Raw genomic sequence first — 18,474 nt, forward strand, 5'->3', positions numbered from 1 at the left:
TTCTTACATCTACATGTACACGAACTTTCGTAGCCTGAAAACCACAGTGAAGACAGAGGGTACTCTCAATGTAGCACAGAAAAGCGTTCTAGGGTTCGTTCCCTTTCTGTTCGGCTGTGTAGCGTGGGAGTAATGCTTAACTGCCTCTGTGCGCTCTGTAAGTAGTTCAATGTTGTCTTTTCGGTCCACACAGGAGCGATATTTAACTGGCTGAAGTGTGTTGCTAGGTCTTCACTTAATGATCGTTCTTGAAAACTTGTAAGAAGACTTATGCTTAATAGACGTCGTCTACCCTCAGGCGTCTCACGTGAATCACACAAAAGTTTAGCTATTCGCGATGCCCTTCTTAGTAAACATTCAATAATCTTAGATAGTCCTATTTGGTTCAGATTGAATACAACTGAGCAATGTTGCGGGATGGGTCACACAGATAGTTTGTAAGCAATATCCTTTGTAGGCTGATAGCATTTTCTTAGCCACCTACGAATGAACCGCAGTCTATGAATGAACGTGCAGCGAGCATATGTGGTCATTCCATTTCATATCTCCAAAAATTGTTACACCCAGACGTTCGCTCGCCGACTGACTACAGTTGTGCCTCGTTAATATTGTAGCCGTAGGATATTATGCTTTGCGACTCGTGAAATGTATAGTTTTACGTTTCTCGACGTTTTAAGCAATTTGGCGCTCTTCGCCTTACTCTGAAATCTTATACAGTTCTGTCCGGATACTTGTGTGTGTTTTCTTTTTTTTCAGAAAATTCTTCATTATAGATAACTGTACGACCTGCAAAATGACTGAGCCAATTATTAATACAGAGTGGTTAAAAATGAGTGGGACAAAAGAAAGTACTCCTGTGATTACAGCAATGACTTTATTTCAGAAATAAACATGTAGACTGAAAGCTTACCTCTCACAGTTTACGTTTATAGCAATGAAACAGTGGTAAATCGCCGTTGTTTTTCGTCAGTGGTGTTAGTATTCAGAATAGTGGCATCCGCAATAGGAAAGCTGTATTGCGTCATAGAAAATGCAGAAAAACATCATCAATAGTCGTTGTTCAAAGACATTTTCGGCCGAAGTTTAATGAAGTGGCACCACAACCTCTCAACGTTGCTAGATGAGCAAAGCTGTTTGAGGCGGCTGGCTGCTGTGGCCGAGCCGTTCTAGGCGCTTCAGTCCGGAACCGCGCTGCTGCTGCGGTCGCAGGCTCGAATCCTGCGGTGGGCGTGGATGTGTGTGATGTCCTTAGGTTAGTTATATTTAAGTAGTTCTAAGTCTAGGGGACTGATGACCTCAGATGTTAAGTCCCATTTTACTTAGAGCCATTTGAACCATTTTTTTAGTTCGGGCGACAGGACGCACGTGCAAGAAGAAAACCACAGAATATCCATCCATCGAGACTGAGGTAGTGGAAAACATACATACCAGCAACGAAAGACGATTCAGTAAATCCACAATTCCTTCCAGCGTAGAACTGAATGGGACGTACTCAGCAATGTGTACCCCAAGCGTTTGCAGTTCAAGGCTTACAGAATTAAAATGTTGCTGGTCTTAAAACAAGCCACTAAATCAAAACGGAGAAAATAATGCATTTATTTTCAAGCATCCCTGAAAAGAAGTACAGTGTCATAACAATGTTGACCGGTGTGTGTGCCGTGTTCCTGAAGGTCAGCACGTTCACGCAACATTATGCCTCACGACACCATAACACTGGCTGCCTCTATAGGTGAATGGTCAGTGGGACTAACTACCATGTAGCGGTCCCTAGCTCGATTCCCGGTGCTGCTAGGAATTTTGCCTTGGTGCGAGGACTGTTACGGGGTGCAGCACTCACTCTCCTGAGGCCAAATGAGGAGTTACTCGACCGATCAGTGGCAGTTTCAAAATCAAGAAACCCGACGACAATCGGGAGAGTGGTGAGTTGACTACATGAACCTCCGTACCGCATCCGATGAAGCCAGTGGCAAACAGTGTCACATCACTCGGTCGCGCCACGTGGACAGTTGACCCGATTGGGCCGTCTAGGGTCAGAAAGACGTGGACCGCCAAAACGATCATTTTCGACAGGTTTCCTGGGTGTAGTACTCATTTCCACTTCCCACCACATGAGGGTCCGTCCAGAATCTCTACTGAGGCTGAATCTTCTCACGTCCGAGGAGAGCACGTGACCTCACTCTTCACTGGTCCAGTCCCTACGCTTTTGACACCTCGCAAACGGCGCCGCCGGTGAGCGGTTGATAACGCGGAACGCAACGTACTGGTCGTGAGGCAAAGAGACCTTCACCATACAATCGCCGTGCATGCTGCGTAGCAGTCCTGTTGAACGTGGCTGCAATTGCTCCTGCAATTTGACGTGAGTCCCTCCTAGTCTATTGCGCAACGCAGCAGTCATCTGCTGGTGTAGTTGAGCCTGGTCGACCAGCTCGTCTCCATCGGGCACCAGTGCCTCTGCTACGGAACTCTCCTGATGCACTTCGAACAATGGTGTGAGCAGTACCAAACTCCTAGGCTATACCCGACACACTTCGTCCTTCTTCCAGTTTACCGATAGTTCTGCCCCATGCGAAGTTGTGCACATGTTGCCTCTGGGCCATGCTGTGATGAAGATCATCACCGCAGTGCGCTCTAACTGTTTGCCTCGTGTCTGGATGGCAGCTCCATTGAGCGCTGTAGTCGCGCTGACCTATCGCCATGACACTTCAAACCTTTTGCGCACGATTGGGAGTAATTAATATGCTGAGTTACTTTATCTAGAAGTGTATTTACTCGTTCTGGATGTATCTGTGCATCTGTCCCTCTCTACAGGCGTTAAAAAAATGGTTCTAAGCATTATGGGACTTAACATCTGAGGTCATCAGTTGCCTAGACTTAGAACTACTTAAACCTAACTAACCTAAGGACATCACACACATCCATGCCCGAGGCAGGATTCGAACCGGTGACCGTAACAGGCGGGCAGTTCCAGACTGAAGCGCCTAGAACCACTTGGCCACAGCGGCCGGCCGTTCAAAAACATAGAGGTCTTAACTTTGAGTACCGAGTGGTTACATTTAAAGTGCAGCTACTCACGGACGTGCAGGATGAGCTGTAATTATCGTATGGCAGCAAAATTTTGTGTTCATACTCATGTGTTAATGTGAAGTCGATTGACGATGAAAAAAGTTCCAGTTTTGGCCACCAGGTACAAATCTGGCGCTGTAGACTATTTCTATGACGATATTACATCCACGCTGTCATTTGACAACCCTTAACGTGAGTGAACACTGTGGCTATCTCGAAGAGAGACCACACGCTGTTAGTGAACCGTTTCTGTGAACGGCAACTGTTATAGCGCTGCATTCAGAATCTCCGACTGAAAAGTCTGAGGAAGGTCCGATCTCACTAAATGGTTAAAGAAGAAGGTAATAAAATTCTAAACCACGATTGAGCTTGGTTAATCGCTTTGGAGAGGAAGGCATTCCATCCCGGTGGAAGTAATTGACGAAATTGCTATTGCTGTACGTGAGCATTCAGCAAGTGTCTAGAACAATGCTAGTGTTCGTGAACGAGAATTGTTCATCCCATGGTCGGCTGTATGGAAAGTTTAGCGATCTAATTTATACTGGTACCCGTAAAAGATCGAGAAAACTTGTGATCCGCTCTGTAATTGCTCTTCGGTGTCTGGCACGGATCGAAGTTGATGGCAAGAGGCCGGGTAATATTCTATGGAGTGACGAGGGGTATTTTACATTAAGGGAACAGGGGATACACAGAACTGCCGAATATGAGGCTCTGTTAAGCAGCTTGTTGTGCACGAAAAGCCGACTGCACTCGCCATACACTCCTGGAAATTGAAATAAGAACACCGTGAATTCATTGTCCCAGGAAGGGGAAACTTTATTGACACATTCCTGGGGTCAGATACATCACATGATCACACTGACAGAACCACAGGCACATAGACACAGGCAACAGAGCATGCACAATGTCGGCACTAGTACAGTGTATATCCACCTTTCGCAGCAATGCAGGCTGCTATTCTCCCATGGAGACGATCGTAGAGATGCTGGATGTAGTCCTGTGGAACGGCTTGCCATGCCATTTCCACCTGGCGCCTCAGCTGGACCAGCGTTCGTGCTGGACGTGCAGACCGCGTGAGACGACGCTTCATCCAGTCCCAAACATGCTCAATGGGGGACAGATCCGGAGATCTTGCTGGCCAGGGTAGTTGACTTACACCTTCTAGAGCACGTTGGGTGGCACGGGATACATGCGGACGTGCATTGTCCTGTTGGAACAGCAAGGTCCCTTGCCGATCTAGGAATGGTAGAACGATGGGTTCGATGACGGTTTGGATGTACCGTGCACTATTCAGTGTCCCCTCGACGATCACCAGTGGTGTACGGCCAGTGTAGGAGATCGCCATTGGCACCAAGGCAGAAGCGACTCTCATCGCTGAAGACGACACGTCTCCATTCGTCCCTCCATTCACGCCTGTCGCGACACCACTGGAGTCGGGCTGCACGATGTTGGGGCGTGAGCGGAAGACGGCCTAACGGTGTGCGGGACCGTAGCCCAGCTTCATGGAGACGGTTGCGAATGGTCCTCGCCGATACCCCAGGAGCAACAGTGTCCCTAATTTGCTGGGAAGTGGCGGTGCGGTCCCCTACGGTACTGCGTAGGATCCTACGGTCTTGGCGTGCATCCGTACGTCGCTGCGGTCCGGTCCCAGGTGGACGGGCACGTGCACCTTCCGCCGACCACTGGCGACAACATCGATGTACTGTGGAGACCTCACGCCCCACGTGTTGAGCAATCCGGCGGTACGTCCACCCGGCCTCCCGCATGCCCACTATACGCCCTCGCTCAAAGTCCGTCAACTGCACATACGGTTCACGTCCACGCTGTCGCGGCATGCTACCGGTGTTAAGGGGATACGGAATCGGATTTTGGGTTAAAAAATCGAATTTTTTTTTATTGGCGTATTATATTCTGCCATGTTTCCTCTTTAAAATGACGTATCATACATAGCTCTACTACAATTATAACTATTTTATTTTTATATATTTGTGAGATCGGGTATTGCGCTTTAGTTATACACGTCTCTCGTGGCTGACCATGAACTTTTTGGCAGTACCTTTAAAGTGACATGAATTCAAATATCCCGGTTTCCAGCGACTATTTATACACCAGTTGCCCGAAAATGTTTCTCTCTGGTTTCCTCAAGTTACTCCTTGACTTTGTGGCGGGACTGTTTTGTAAACAGTGTGATATAAGAAAGTAGTTGTTGTTGAGTTATTTCGTATTTAGTGCTTCATTTTTCGCAGTGAAAATGCCTAGAGCTAAAGCAAAAGTATTTAAAAAGCGTGTGAACTGGCAAAAGAAAAGAAATAATGATTCATTAGCAAAGCAAAGCAGTTCATCATCATCACTGTTGGAAAATGTGAATCCACTTATTACTGATTTGCCGAACGAACTTACACCAAATGAAAACAGTGCTTCTCATAAAAAACTAAGAGATTTGGAAGAGAAATATAATTTACTTGATAGAGGGAATGAAGTTTTTGAACTCATTGATACGAATATATTGTGTGAAGCTCTTGAAAACAGTTTGTGCTGCAAAAAATGTCATGGAAACGTTTCTCTGAAAGTAGAATCCCATGTTGGCCTGGCTGCCCAGTTTAATTTAATATGCAGTGTTTGTAAATACAGCTGTAAGTTTCCAAGTTCGGTTTCAGTAACTGTAAATAATGGATACAAGAAAACTGAACTTTATAGTGTAAATATTAGGTTAGTTTATGGATTGCGAGCAATTGGTAAGGGCAAAGCAGCTGGTGATATGCTATGTGGTGTTCTAAATCTTCCAAGTGGACCTTCAAAGTTTGAAGCTTACAATTATGTACTAGGATCTGCAGTTGAAGATGTAGCACAGAAGTCAATGCAGGTTGCTGTGGAAGAAGCAGTGGAAGAAAATGACGGCAGTCGTGACCTCACAGTGGCGTTTGATGGCACGTGGCAGAAAAGGGGCCACACCTCCAACAATGGTGTTGTAACAGCAACTAGTGTTGATACTGGCAAGGTTATTGATGTTGCAATAATGTCTAAATACTGTAGGTGCACAGGCAGGCTGAAAAATGAACACAGTGATGACTGTATTGCTAATTATTATGGTAGTAGTGGTGGCATGGAGGTTGCTGGGGTGAAGAAAATTTTTCATCGCTCTTCACAGTGGTATAATGTTCGCTATGTCAAATATCTGGGAGATGGTGACTCTAAAGCATTCAAAGAAGTTTTGGAAAGCAAACCATATGGGAACAGTGTAAATATAAGCAAACTTGAATGTATAGGACATGTGCAGAAGAGAATGGGTGCCAGGCTGAGAAGGTTAAAATCAGTTATGAAAGGGAAAAAACTAGATGATGGGAAAACCTTGGATGGCAGAGGAAGATTGACTGATTCCATAATAGACCACATTCAGAACTGCTATGGCCTTGCAATCAGGCAAAATACAGGCAATCTTGAAGAAATGAGGAGAGCTATATGGGCTTTATATTTCCACACCGCATCCACGGATGAGCATCCACAACATGGTTTGTGCCCCAAAGGTGAAAACAGCTGGTGTAAATACAATAGGGGACTAACAACAGGAGAGAAATACATTCACCACCACAGTCTACCATCAGCCATCATGGCAGAAATAAAGCCCATTTTCAGAGATCTGGCTGACAGAAGTCTTCTGATGAAATGTCTTCACGGAAAAACGCAGAACCCCAACGAGTGCTTGAATAGTGTGATGTGGCATCGTCTCCCAAAAACAGTGTTTGTCGGAATTAATACACTACATTTTGGTGTGTATGATGCTGTGGCAACCTTCAATCTTGGAAATATAACTAAATGCCAGGTCCTTCAAAAGTTGGGTATGTGTGTTGGTTCCCGTACGGTACGTGCTATGTTCTTTTTAGATCAGCACAGACTAAGGCATGCTGATAATATAATCAAGACATTAGTGAAAAAAGCAAGACAGGTGCAGAGGGGTGCCAAAAGAAGACTTGAAGATGATTATGAAGACTGTGAAGGGGGTATTAGCTACGGATCAGGAATGTTTTAATCTTCTTTCTCCGTTTCCCGTAAGTTTACTTTTTACTTCATCTAGGAACATTATCTCAGGTACTGGTCAACCTAGAAGTCTGAAATTTTTATGACGTAGTGACATAGGTCCCTATTACATACTGAAACAACGATTTTTTAATTACTTGATTTACAAAAGACTTAGGGGTGATAGTCTAGTAAAAAGCGATGGAAAAAATTTACTTAAAAATAAATGTACAATATCTCTGTAAGAAAATACTTTGACAATAAACTGTTGTTTCAGTATTGTTGTAACATATGAATGCACATACAGTAAAATTTTTACCTCTGTCTCCAGTAGTTTGTGAGAAAATGTTCCCTATAGTAGGCATATATTAACATTGCGGGGATAGGTGATTCCGTATCCCCTTAAGACTGCGATGGAGCTCCGTATGCCACGGCAAACTGGCTGACACTGACGGCAGCGGTGCACGAATGCTGCGCAGCTAGCGCCATTCGACGGCCAACACAGCGGTTCCTGGTGTGTCCGCTGTGCCGTGCGTGTGATCATTGCTTGTACAGCCCTCTCGCAGTGTCCGGAGCAAGTATGGTGGGTCTGACACACCGGTGTCAATGTGTTCTTTTTTCCATTTCCAGGAGTGTATGTGACTGCGCGGTTTGGATCCCAGAGCACTTTTATTGTCGGTCCATTATTATTTCAAGACAATACACCCAGAGGGCACATCATGTCAACCGTGAGGGCTGCGTGTTATCGAGAAGTTCTTGTACAGCATGTGATTCCTGCTCTGGAGGAGAGCAACTGTGTGGAATCACGGATTTCATGAAAGACGGGCAACACCTGATGTCGCTTGCTCAGTGAAAGATCTGCTAAATCCCTCCTTCCACGAACGTCTAATCTCCACACATTTCCTAGATGCATGGCATGCAACATCACCTGAGCTGAATCCATGCAACTTTCGCCTCTGGCGATATCTAAAAAGGACGTGTTTACCAGGGACACGTTCGGACTCTTCCTGATCTGAAGGCCAGTATACAGGAAAACGTTGCTCAGTTTGCACCAGATCTGCTGTGAGCAACTGTTGATCAATTCGTTTTATTGATGCGGCATCTCGTTGACGTCTTCAGTGCTCTTATGGAACAAATTATGTAACCGGAAGTTAATAATAAAATCATCATTATGACTTTCTCACTTCTTTGACCTTTTCTGCCCATGTCCCGTTTCAAATCCATGATATATGGGAACATTTGTATACGTCTGTCTTTCATTCACAGCACAAGATTTGCACCTGGTACCTAGAATTGGAACTGAATTTTTTTCCGTTGCAGATCGGTTGCACATTAACGCATAAGCATATCTGCCAAGTTCTTCTCCCGCACCACAGCTAACAGTCCACATAGGACTCTGTGGGTAGCTGCACTTTAATTATAACCACCGATATGTACTCCCCATATGTAGACAGCAATGTTGTTCATTATTAGGACATGCGTCCGGAAATCCTTGATTCTAAATTACGTTCTTCAAAACAGCGACATTCACCGGAACTTTTTCCTCACTTCAGACCACAACTGCGAAACCAAGCATTTCCGAACGCATTTTGTAATGAGTGTTTACTGTCTACATGTGGGGAATAAACACCTGAAATTCTGCCATCTATTTTGGAAAAGCCTTCATGTCTTCCTAAAAGAGCATGAAGGAAGGTAAAAAAGCCTAAGTTGGAGGTCATACAGATATTTGCAAACAGTTGCTCTTCACACGTACCATTCGAAATTACAACGGCAAAAGGGGGTGGTAAGTGTCTGCGGTACAGAAGTTACCTCCACGATACACCATAAACTGGGTTGTGGAGTATAAATGCAGATGTGTACGTAACAGATGCTCAGAGTGGTTAGGCTTGCTATCCTGACAGATCGCCGTTCAACTACTGAACGTAACGCAAAGAAGGAAAAGAGAGTTTAGGGTTTAACGTCCCGTCAACATCGAGATGATTAGAAACGGAGCACAAGCTCGGAATGTTTCAGGGATAGGGAAGGAAATCAGCCGCATTCTTTCAAAGGAATCAACCCTGCGATTTAGAGAAATTGCGGAAAACTCGAATCTAGATAGCCGTAGGCGGATTGGAACCATCGTCTTCCAGAATACGAGTCCAAAAGGTAACCACTGCGCCAACTCGCTCATTACGCAGAACAAGGAGACTGCATGGAGCTGGGTTCCCACGTTTTGCCCGTTGGTGTTTTAAATGCATTCAGTGGAGCTCAAGTCACGTGACTGCGTGGTACGGGGTCGGCAAAGCAATACAAGCGCTATAATCCTCGTACAGAGAAGATCCAAAGAAGAGCGGCGCGTTTCGTCACAGGGTTATTTGGTAACCGTGATAGCGTTACGAAGATGTTTAATAAACTCAAGTGGCAGACTCTGCAAGAGAGGCGCTCTGCATCGCGGTGTAGCTTGCTCGCCAGGTTTCGAGAGGGTGCGTTTCTAGATGAGGTATCGAATATATTGCTTCCCCCTACTTATACCTCCCGAGGAGATCACGAATGTAAAATTAGAGAGATTAGAGCGCGCACGGAGGCTTTCAGACAGTCGTTCTTCCCGCGAACCATACGCGACTGGAACAAGAAAGGGAGGTAATGACAGTGGCACGTAAAGTGCCCTCCGCCACACACCGTTGGGTGGCTTGCGGAGTATAAATGTAGATGTAGATGTAGATACTGTTCGTAAAACTCTTCTGACCTAGTTAGCGACTGATGTGTTCGTGAGCGCTACATACTGCCAGCTGGGTGCTGTCGACAAGGAGGCGGACGCACGCGACCGCGCAGTAGGTTGCTGTACCGCACAACATTGACAAGGGAACCAGCAGAGCTGTTAATCACGGATTTTGATGAGTCTTCGGTATGTTGTAGAGGAACCTGCCCTGAGTACTTGGCAAGCGGCTTCTCATGTGACGACCCTCATTCCCGAGATAATCGATGTTGAAGTTTTGTGGCTACTTCCTGCGCCCGTAACGTTAGTCATGTTTCGACCAAGCGAGCGTAGTGCAGCAGCTAAAGTTCGCCGCTGTCGAGTTGGCGGTACGAGTTCAAGTCGTACGCATATCATTAAATAATATATGCTAAGCAAGACTTGTTCAGAAACAGTCATTTCGCCGTCGTACCTACATTAATTAATCAATCACTACAGCACACGTCCTGCAAATGTATATTCCGTTTGTGCCTCGTGGCTAAAATTCTAAGTATCTGGACAGCTCCAAGAAATTCACAACGATGGACGAAGTATTTGCGGCTGTGGAAAGATCCCACATAGAGACGAAAGAACTCACCCTAATTTTAACCTCCAATACGTAATTAATATCGAACAATTCCAATTCCAGTTCCAATCGACGTTCAATAGATCCTTTGCAGGACAAGGAGCGAAACCCGTTTATGTCCACAAAAAAGAATTTACCTACATTTGTCATTCCTTCACAAAACAATGCACTATAATTGCGTCAGGAAAGGTATTCCCATATGTTTTCTTAAATATGCGAGAACCAGCCGGAAGTTTTGGGTGGAGTGGACGAGTCGTCTCACAAATTAATAAATGTAATTGTGACCTGCATGAAATTAGGGAATTTCACGGAAGTACTGTGCGAAGGGTTTTTAAAATATCTCATTCTTCCGTACGTGGGACAAGAAAAATTTCTTTACGTTACTGTTTCGTGGGGAGAGCGTACTGGTGAGATATTTTGTGATCACATCTCTTTAGAAGAAAGGGAAGCATGCACTTACGCCGTAAAAAATTACCCCACACAAATGTACTCCGCTTTACGAACTCTTGATGTTTATTTTTACAGGCGGGTTAAAATTTTCATAACACAGGTTTTCTACTTGCTAAAGACACATAGAGAAATCGTTTCGAGGGAAGAGTCCATAATAGTACATTCTTTAATTCAGCAGTTATTTTGTAAACCTGCATTCACGGGAATTACCATATACGCGTGGTTCGCATCGAAGTTGGCCGAAGAGAGAACTATCTTTCGGAATTCAAACGAATTGCATTGTCCGGGGTAGGTTCTGAAAAATCCGTGTGCCTGCAAGGCAGTAGCTTTCATGCTCTACTAATTTGCGTTTCGGTTGCTTCTACGACAAAAGATCCGTTCTATCACAGCAAGCGATGCAAGCAATAGCGAATAAGTCGATTCTGTAATCTATTCTGTAACAAATGGAATACACATTTTAAAACAGTCTACTGTAATGCCTGATTTATTAATGGAATTAGTGCGGCAAAAACTACTATTGCTGAAAACTTTTGCTTGACATATATTATTTAATTACTATAACCTGTACGCTGATACTGAAAAACAGAAGGTATACGGGAAAAATTTGAAACCGTACAAACAGCATGGCGATTGTTAACCTTAACCGTGGTGCTGCGATCACCGGGTTGAAAGGAAACTAACGTTAAGAGACAGGAGGTACGGATAAAATATCCACATCGGTTTTCGTCGAAACTAGAACTGGCATGAAAATTTGCTAGCTAGGCATTGAGGACCAGTCTCTCTACAACGTACCTAAGAATCATTAAAATCCTTGATTAAGAGATGTGATTGTACACTGAATACGTCGGCTGATGAGGCTTATGATGTACTCATGGCACAACTTAGACCTTACAGGGAGAGTTATACGTAGCTAGAAAGTATCAATCTGTTAGTATAGGGTTTGCTTCACCAGACGCGGCATCCACCGTACTCGTATGTCTCTTAGCATACATTTCCAGAGGTGGAACAGTAACCTACTCCCCCTTCCCTTCGCTATCGTTTCGAAAACAAGAGACGTTAGAAGGAAAACGTTTATTGTTGCACGTCGTAGACGGTTCCCCGGCAACAGACGGGAAGGGACGATTGTATAGCAAGCTCATGCAGTGGCAGCTCCGTCAGTCAAGTTTGCTCGACTATGGTTCTATGGTGAGTTTGGTTCATTTTGGTTAGTTGGAAGTGGCGCTTACCCAAGTGACGGTTAAAGGCAGTTACTCTGATTATCTGCTCGGAATGTTTTCGGCGGTAACGCCGACGACCGCGCGTGTTTGTGGCATGTTATTATATTGGCAACTTTTGATGAGCGGATGCAGCTTTTCCTGTAAGGTAAGTGAATCACCTGGTCAACTGCTATTATGTGCTACTACTTCTGAGAGACAGGCTATTTCGGTTGGTAATAATTATATCTGGAGGAAATAACCCCCAGAAATATGCATACTGTTGCTTTGCACAACCTGCACATCTGGAAAGATGCGAGGGCAAAGATTGGAGTGGAGGAGGGGCGTTAGGAATTTAAAAAATAACATTATTTGGACATGAAAGCAAAACGATGCTCAAAACAATGTCAATATACCAATCAAAAGCGTGATGCTCCGTCGTGAGCGTTGTCACTTGTCCACAAGTTTCTACATCTACATCTAAATCTATATGGCTACTCTACAAATCACATTTAAGTGCCTGGCAGAGGGTTCATCGATTCATCTTTACAATAACTCTCTATTATTCCACTCTCGAACAGCGCGCGGGAGAAAAGAACACCTATATCTATCCGTATGAGCTCTCATTTCTCTTATTTTATCGTGGTGATCGTTTCTCCCTATGTAGGTCGGCGTCAACAAAATATTTTCGTATTCGGAGGAGAAATTTGGTGATTGGAATTTCGTCAGAAGATTCCGTCACAACTAAAAACGCCTTTCTTTTAATGATGTCCAGCCCAAATCCTTTATCATTTCAGTGACGCTCTCTCCCATATTTCGCAATGATACAAAACGTGCTACCCTTCTTTGAACTTTTTCGATGTAGTCCGTCAGTCCTATCTGGTAAGGATCCCACCCTGCGCAGCAGTTTTCTAAAAGAGGACGGACAAGCGTAGTATAGGCAGTCTCCTTAGTAGATCTGTTACATTTTCTAAGTGTCCTACCAAGAAAACACAGTCTTTGGTTAGTCTTCCCCACAACATTTTCTATGTGAGACCTGAGTTTCTCCTGGCGTATACAACTTTCAAATAACTTCCGGGAATTCAGCCAGGTAACACTTTCAGCGACCGCCGATATTTCGGCGGGAGAACACCCCGCCATTTTCAAGGCAAACTGCAACGGACAGGCGACGTACATGCAAATTTAATACCTCGGTTCTCGGACCCAAGCAGGAAAGATAACACACACACACTGAACACTAGTGCCACCAAAGATGGCCAAAGTCAGAGCTGTCGATAGTGAGACTATGAATTCGCAGGTGAGGTAGCATTGAGTCTGTCCCTCTGTTTCTTGACAAGGGAGAGAGCCGGATTCCAAACAGAGTTTAAACAGAAACCTCCATCCCTGTTAACAAGGTTGCTCGCTAATTTAATCTCAACTGCCTCCCGAATCACACTGTCCCAATAGCTGGACGTGCATGCCAATATCTCGGTGTTATTATATAACATGGAGTGACCAGTATCCAAGCAATGTTCGGCAATAGCAGATCTATTTGGCTGCTGTAATCGTGTGTGCCGTTTATGCTCAGTACATCTGTCCTCCACGGTCCTGATAGTTTGACCAATATATGCCATGCCGCAGCTACAAGGGACACGATATACACCCGCCTTACGCAGTCCAAGATCATCCTTAACGGAACTCAAAAGTGCTCTAATTTTAGATGGAGGTCGGAAAACACATTTCACATCGTATTTCCGTAAAATACGACCGATCTTATTGGACGTGTTTCCTACGTAAGGCAAGAAGGCAGTAGACTTAGGTGTTGACTCAGAATTATCATCAATCACCTGATGTACAGTTGGTCGATAGCGCAACGCACGTTCAATCTGTCTATCACTGTAACCATTTTGACGAAATGTAACTTCAAGATGGGACAGCTCAGCTGGCAAAGTCTCAGCGTCAGAAACGATATGTGCCCTGTGTACCAAGGTACGAAGTACCCCTTCACGCTGAGCCGAATGGTGACAACTATTAGCTTGTAAGTACAAGTCGGTGTGAGTACGTTTCCTGTAGACTGCATGTCCCAATGATCCATCATCCTTCCTCCTAACCAACACGTCGAGAAAGGGAAGGCAACCATCCTTTTCCACCTCCATCGTAAAACGAATGTCCACCCAAGAGTAATGTAACAGCAGCAGAGAGGGCTGCTTTACGCTCTCTCAAGGTTGATCCCAGTATTGTTATTTTACCTGCTGACAAGGGCAATGCCACCGTTGTTTTAAATAAACATGATTATGTACAAAAGATGCAACGTTTACTATCTGATTCAACGTATCGCAGAATCGATGCTGACCCCACGAAAAGTGTTGAGAGAAAGACCAACAGCCTCCTGAAGAAAAGTGGTTTGTCGCAGACACAATCAAGAGGCTTAACACCTATAGTGCGGTTCCCCCTAGGTTATATGGCCTTCCAAAGGTTCATAAGGAAGGGGTTCCTTTCCGTCCTATAGTGAGTAACATCGGCGCCCCGACATATCGTGTATCCAAGCATCTTGCATCTCTGTTGAGTCCACAAGTAGGACGGTGTGAACATCATATCAGGAACTCAGCTGATTTTTTACGTCGTTTGGAGGGACTGAGGCTGAATGACTCTGATATTTTAGTGAGTTTCGATGTGGTCTCTCTCTCTTCACTCGTGTTCCTCTGTCTGATTCGTTGCGGTTAATTGAAGCCAGGTTTGGTGCTGATTTAACTAATCTCTTTAGGCATGTGTTGACATCCACTTACTTTTTATTTAATGACCAGTATTACGAGCAGACAGATGGAGTTGCGATGGGTAGTCCGTTGTCTCCTGTGATCGCAAATTTGTTTATGGAAGACTTCGAGGAACGTGCATTGGAGTCGGCGCCTTTAAAACCCGCCTGTTTCTATAGATACGTTGACGATACCTTCGTTGTTTGGCCTCACGGTAGGGAGAATTTGAATGTCTTTCTAGAACATCTGAACTCGATCCACCCGAACATTCGTTTTACGATGGAGGTGGAAAAGGATGGTTGCCTTCCCTTTCTCGACGTGTTGGTTAGGAGGAAGGATGATGGATCATTGGGACATGCAGTCTACAGGAAACGTACTCACACCGACTTGTACTTACAAGCTAATAGTTGTCACCATTCGGCTCAGCGTGAAGGGGTACTTCGTACCTTGGTACACAGGGCACATATCGTTTCTGACGCTGAGACTTTGCCAGCTGAGCTGTCCCATCTTGAAGTTACATTTCGTCAAAATGGTTACAGTGATAGACAGATTGAACGTGCGTTGCGCTATCGACCAACTGTACATCAGGTGATTGATGATAATTCTGAGTCAACACCTAAGTCTACTGCCTTCTTGCCTTACGTAGGAAACACGTCCAATAAGATCGGTCGTATTTTACGGAAATACGATGTGAAATGTGTTTTCCGACCTCCATCTAAAATTAGAGCACTTTTGAGTTCCGTTAAGGATGATCTTGGACTGCGTAAGGCGGGTGTATATCGTGTCCCTTGTAGCTGCGGCATGGCATATATTGGTCAAACTATCAGGACCGTGGAGGACAGATGTACTGAGCATAAACGGCACACACGATTACAGCAGCCAAATAGATCTGCTATTGCCGAACATTGCTTGGATACTGGTCACTCCATGTTATATAATAACACCGAGATATTGGCATGCACGTCCAGCTATTGGGACAGTGTGATTCGGGAGGCAGTTGAGATTAAATTAGCGAGCAACCTTGTTAACAGGGATGGAGGTTTCTGTTTAAACTCTGTTTGGAATCCGGCTCTCTCCCTTGTCAAGAAACAGAGGGACAGACTCAATGCTACCTCACCTGCGAATTCATAGTCTCACTATCGACAGCTCTGACTTTGGCCATCTTTGGTGGCACTAGTGTTCAGTGTGTGTGTGTTATCTTTCCTGCTTGGGTCCGAGAACCGAGGTATTAAATTTGCATGTACGTCGCCTGTCCGTTGCAGTTTGCCTTGAAAATGGCGGGGTGTTCTCCCGCCGAAATATCGGCGGTCGCTGAAAGTGTTACCTGGCTGAATTCCCGGAAGTTATTTGAATTTTCTATGTGTTTGCTCAAAGTTGGCTCGTTTCACTCTTCATTGGTGGCCCATGGTATAAGGAGGCTCCCTGTGACGAAGTACCGCAAATTTAAACTGCTTATTGGTGTTCTTGTCAGCTGATAGTGCAGAACATGCTATTCGGTTGAATGAGCCTTCTTGGAGTAAGTGTTCATACAGAGGCAAGGAGCGCTTGCTCATACCGTCCTAAAAGTTGGACGTGTCGCTGAAATGTTGACTGTGAGGTTGAACTATAGTAGGAGTCTCCTGTCTCGATACTGCAAACTCGCTAATTACCACCGATCGCTGAACCATCTGCATATGATAGCAACTCTAAACAAAAGCGGCCTTGCTGCCTGCGAAATTCGTGGGGCTGAATACTTGCGCTGGTAGCCTACTTCTCCGACTCCACCCCTTTCTACGACGATCACCAGACGCCTGGCAAAACCTCCCCTAGTCTGTGAAGAGAACCCGACACTACTGAGTCAAGCTCCATTCCAGGAGTTCTCTTGGTCACCTTCTTCGACTGCCACGCTGCTGAGGGTTCCACTGTTGTTCGTAATTGACTCCTAGAGCCCGAACTGATAGTGTGGAGAAATTATGCGGTGTCTGGATCAACATAAACGTCCCAGTGGCCTCCAAAAAGGCAGTGCGCAATTATGTGACGTTCTCTTTAGCTAGTTTGTAGATAGCGAACATAACTTAGGGTTGTTGACCTCGCTCGATCACTACGAGGCAGATGTTCAATCTGTTGTGCCTCACAAAAGCAGTTGAATATTCACATGTCGTAGCTGGCGAGTATATCAATTTTACGTGCAACTTCTTCTGCTAGAGTAGCAATGAGCCTAAACTTGAAATGAACCAACGCCTGGTGGCTGCTGCTTCAGTGAGGTATTTCTGTAATTTTTCCTCTGTATCCCTCCGAAAACGAAAGAAAAATTCGGAGTAGGTATTAAAATTCATGGAGAAGAAATAAAAACTTTTGGGGTTCGCCGATGACATTGTAATTCTGTCAGAGACAGCAAAGGACTTGGAAGAGCTGTTGAACGGAATTGATAGTGTCTTGAAAGGAGGATATAAGATGAACATCAACAAAAGCAAAACGAGGTTAATGGAATGTAGTCGAATTAAGTCGGGTGATGCTGGGGGAATTAAATTAGTAAATGAGACACTTAAAGTAGTAAAGGAGTTTTGCTATTTGAGGAGCAAAATAACTGATGATGGTCGAAGTAGAGAGGATATAAAATGTAGACTGGCAATGGCAAGGATAGCGTTTCTAAAGAAGAGAAATTTGTTAACATCGAGTATAGATTTAAGTGTCAGGAAGTCGTTTCTGAAAGTATTTGTATGGAGTGTAGCCATGTATGGAAGTGAAACATGGACGATAAATAGTTTAGACAAGAAGAGAATAGAAGCTTTCGAAATGTTTTGCTACAGAAGAATGATGAAGATTAGGTGGGTAGATCACATAACTAATGAGGAAGTATTGAATAGGATTGGGGAGAAGTTTGTGGCGTAACTTGACTAGAAGAAGGGATCGGTTGGTAGGACATGTGTTGAGGCATGAAAGCATCACCAATTTAGTATTGGAGGGCAGCGTGGAGGGTAAAAATCGTAGAGGGAGACCAAGAGATGAATACACTAAGCAGATTGAGAAGGATGTAGGTTGCGGTAGGTACTGGGAGATGAAGAAGCTTGCACCGGATAGAGTAGCATGGAGAGTTGCATCAAACCAGTCTCTGGACTGAAGACCACAACAACAACATCCCCTCGAATTTGTTTATAGTCTGAGTGCCCCTCCAGCCACCCAGTGCTACCCCTCTCGGACCCTCAATCTCCGCCCTTCCACCCAAAATTCCAAATGAAATTCGTAGAATGAATCTTTCTCTGTGGAAGTGATGTTACGGTGTGCTAGAATCTGGGTTCTAAACTGATGACGTGAAAGCCATATCGAATGACTGCAGTGAGTGCTGAGGCGTTCTGGTGTGCCGACAGTGGGGGCAGTCGGCTAGTGGGCGGCCAGCTGGAGAACCTGCCCTTCATGGTGCTGCTGGTGGTGCGGCGGGTCGGCGTCTGCAGCGGCTCGCTGGTCTCCATGCAGTGGGTGGTCACGGCGGCACACTGCATCGAGCACTCGCGCCGCTCCGACATCCAGCTGAAGGCCGGTTACCGCGAGCCCACGGACGACGACGAACAACAGGTGCGTGGTCGCTACGCTGCCGTACTACTGCCTGTATATTCAGCAAAATATGGGACGCATGAGTTCAGCAAGACAAGTGTACTACCAGGTAATGGTAGAACACAGTCACAGCAGTGTGTCATAAAAATAATGCGACTGCGTATACTGTGAACGAACCAAAGAAGCTGTGGA

General features: G+C 45.1%; 1 protein-coding gene across 1 annotated transcript in view; it reads left to right on the forward strand.

The window, feature by feature from the left end:
- Positions 1 to 18,474, forward strand: part of LOC124777277 (prostate-specific antigen-like) — a 72,936-nt gene that overhangs the window by 21,969 nt on the left and 32,493 nt on the right. Inside the window, exon 2 of the mRNA XM_047252651.1 lies at positions 18,099 to 18,303. Within this exon, the coding sequence (XP_047108607.1) occupies positions 18,099 to 18,303 (205 nt within the window). The remainder of the gene's footprint in view (positions 1 to 18,098; positions 18,304 to 18,474) is intronic.

This window comes from Schistocerca piceifrons, chromosome 1 (assembly GCF_021461385.2).
Source record: "Schistocerca piceifrons isolate TAMUIC-IGC-003096 chromosome 1, iqSchPice1.1, whole genome shotgun sequence".
NCBI lineage: Eukaryota > Metazoa > Arthropoda > Insecta > Orthoptera > Acrididae > Schistocerca > Schistocerca piceifrons.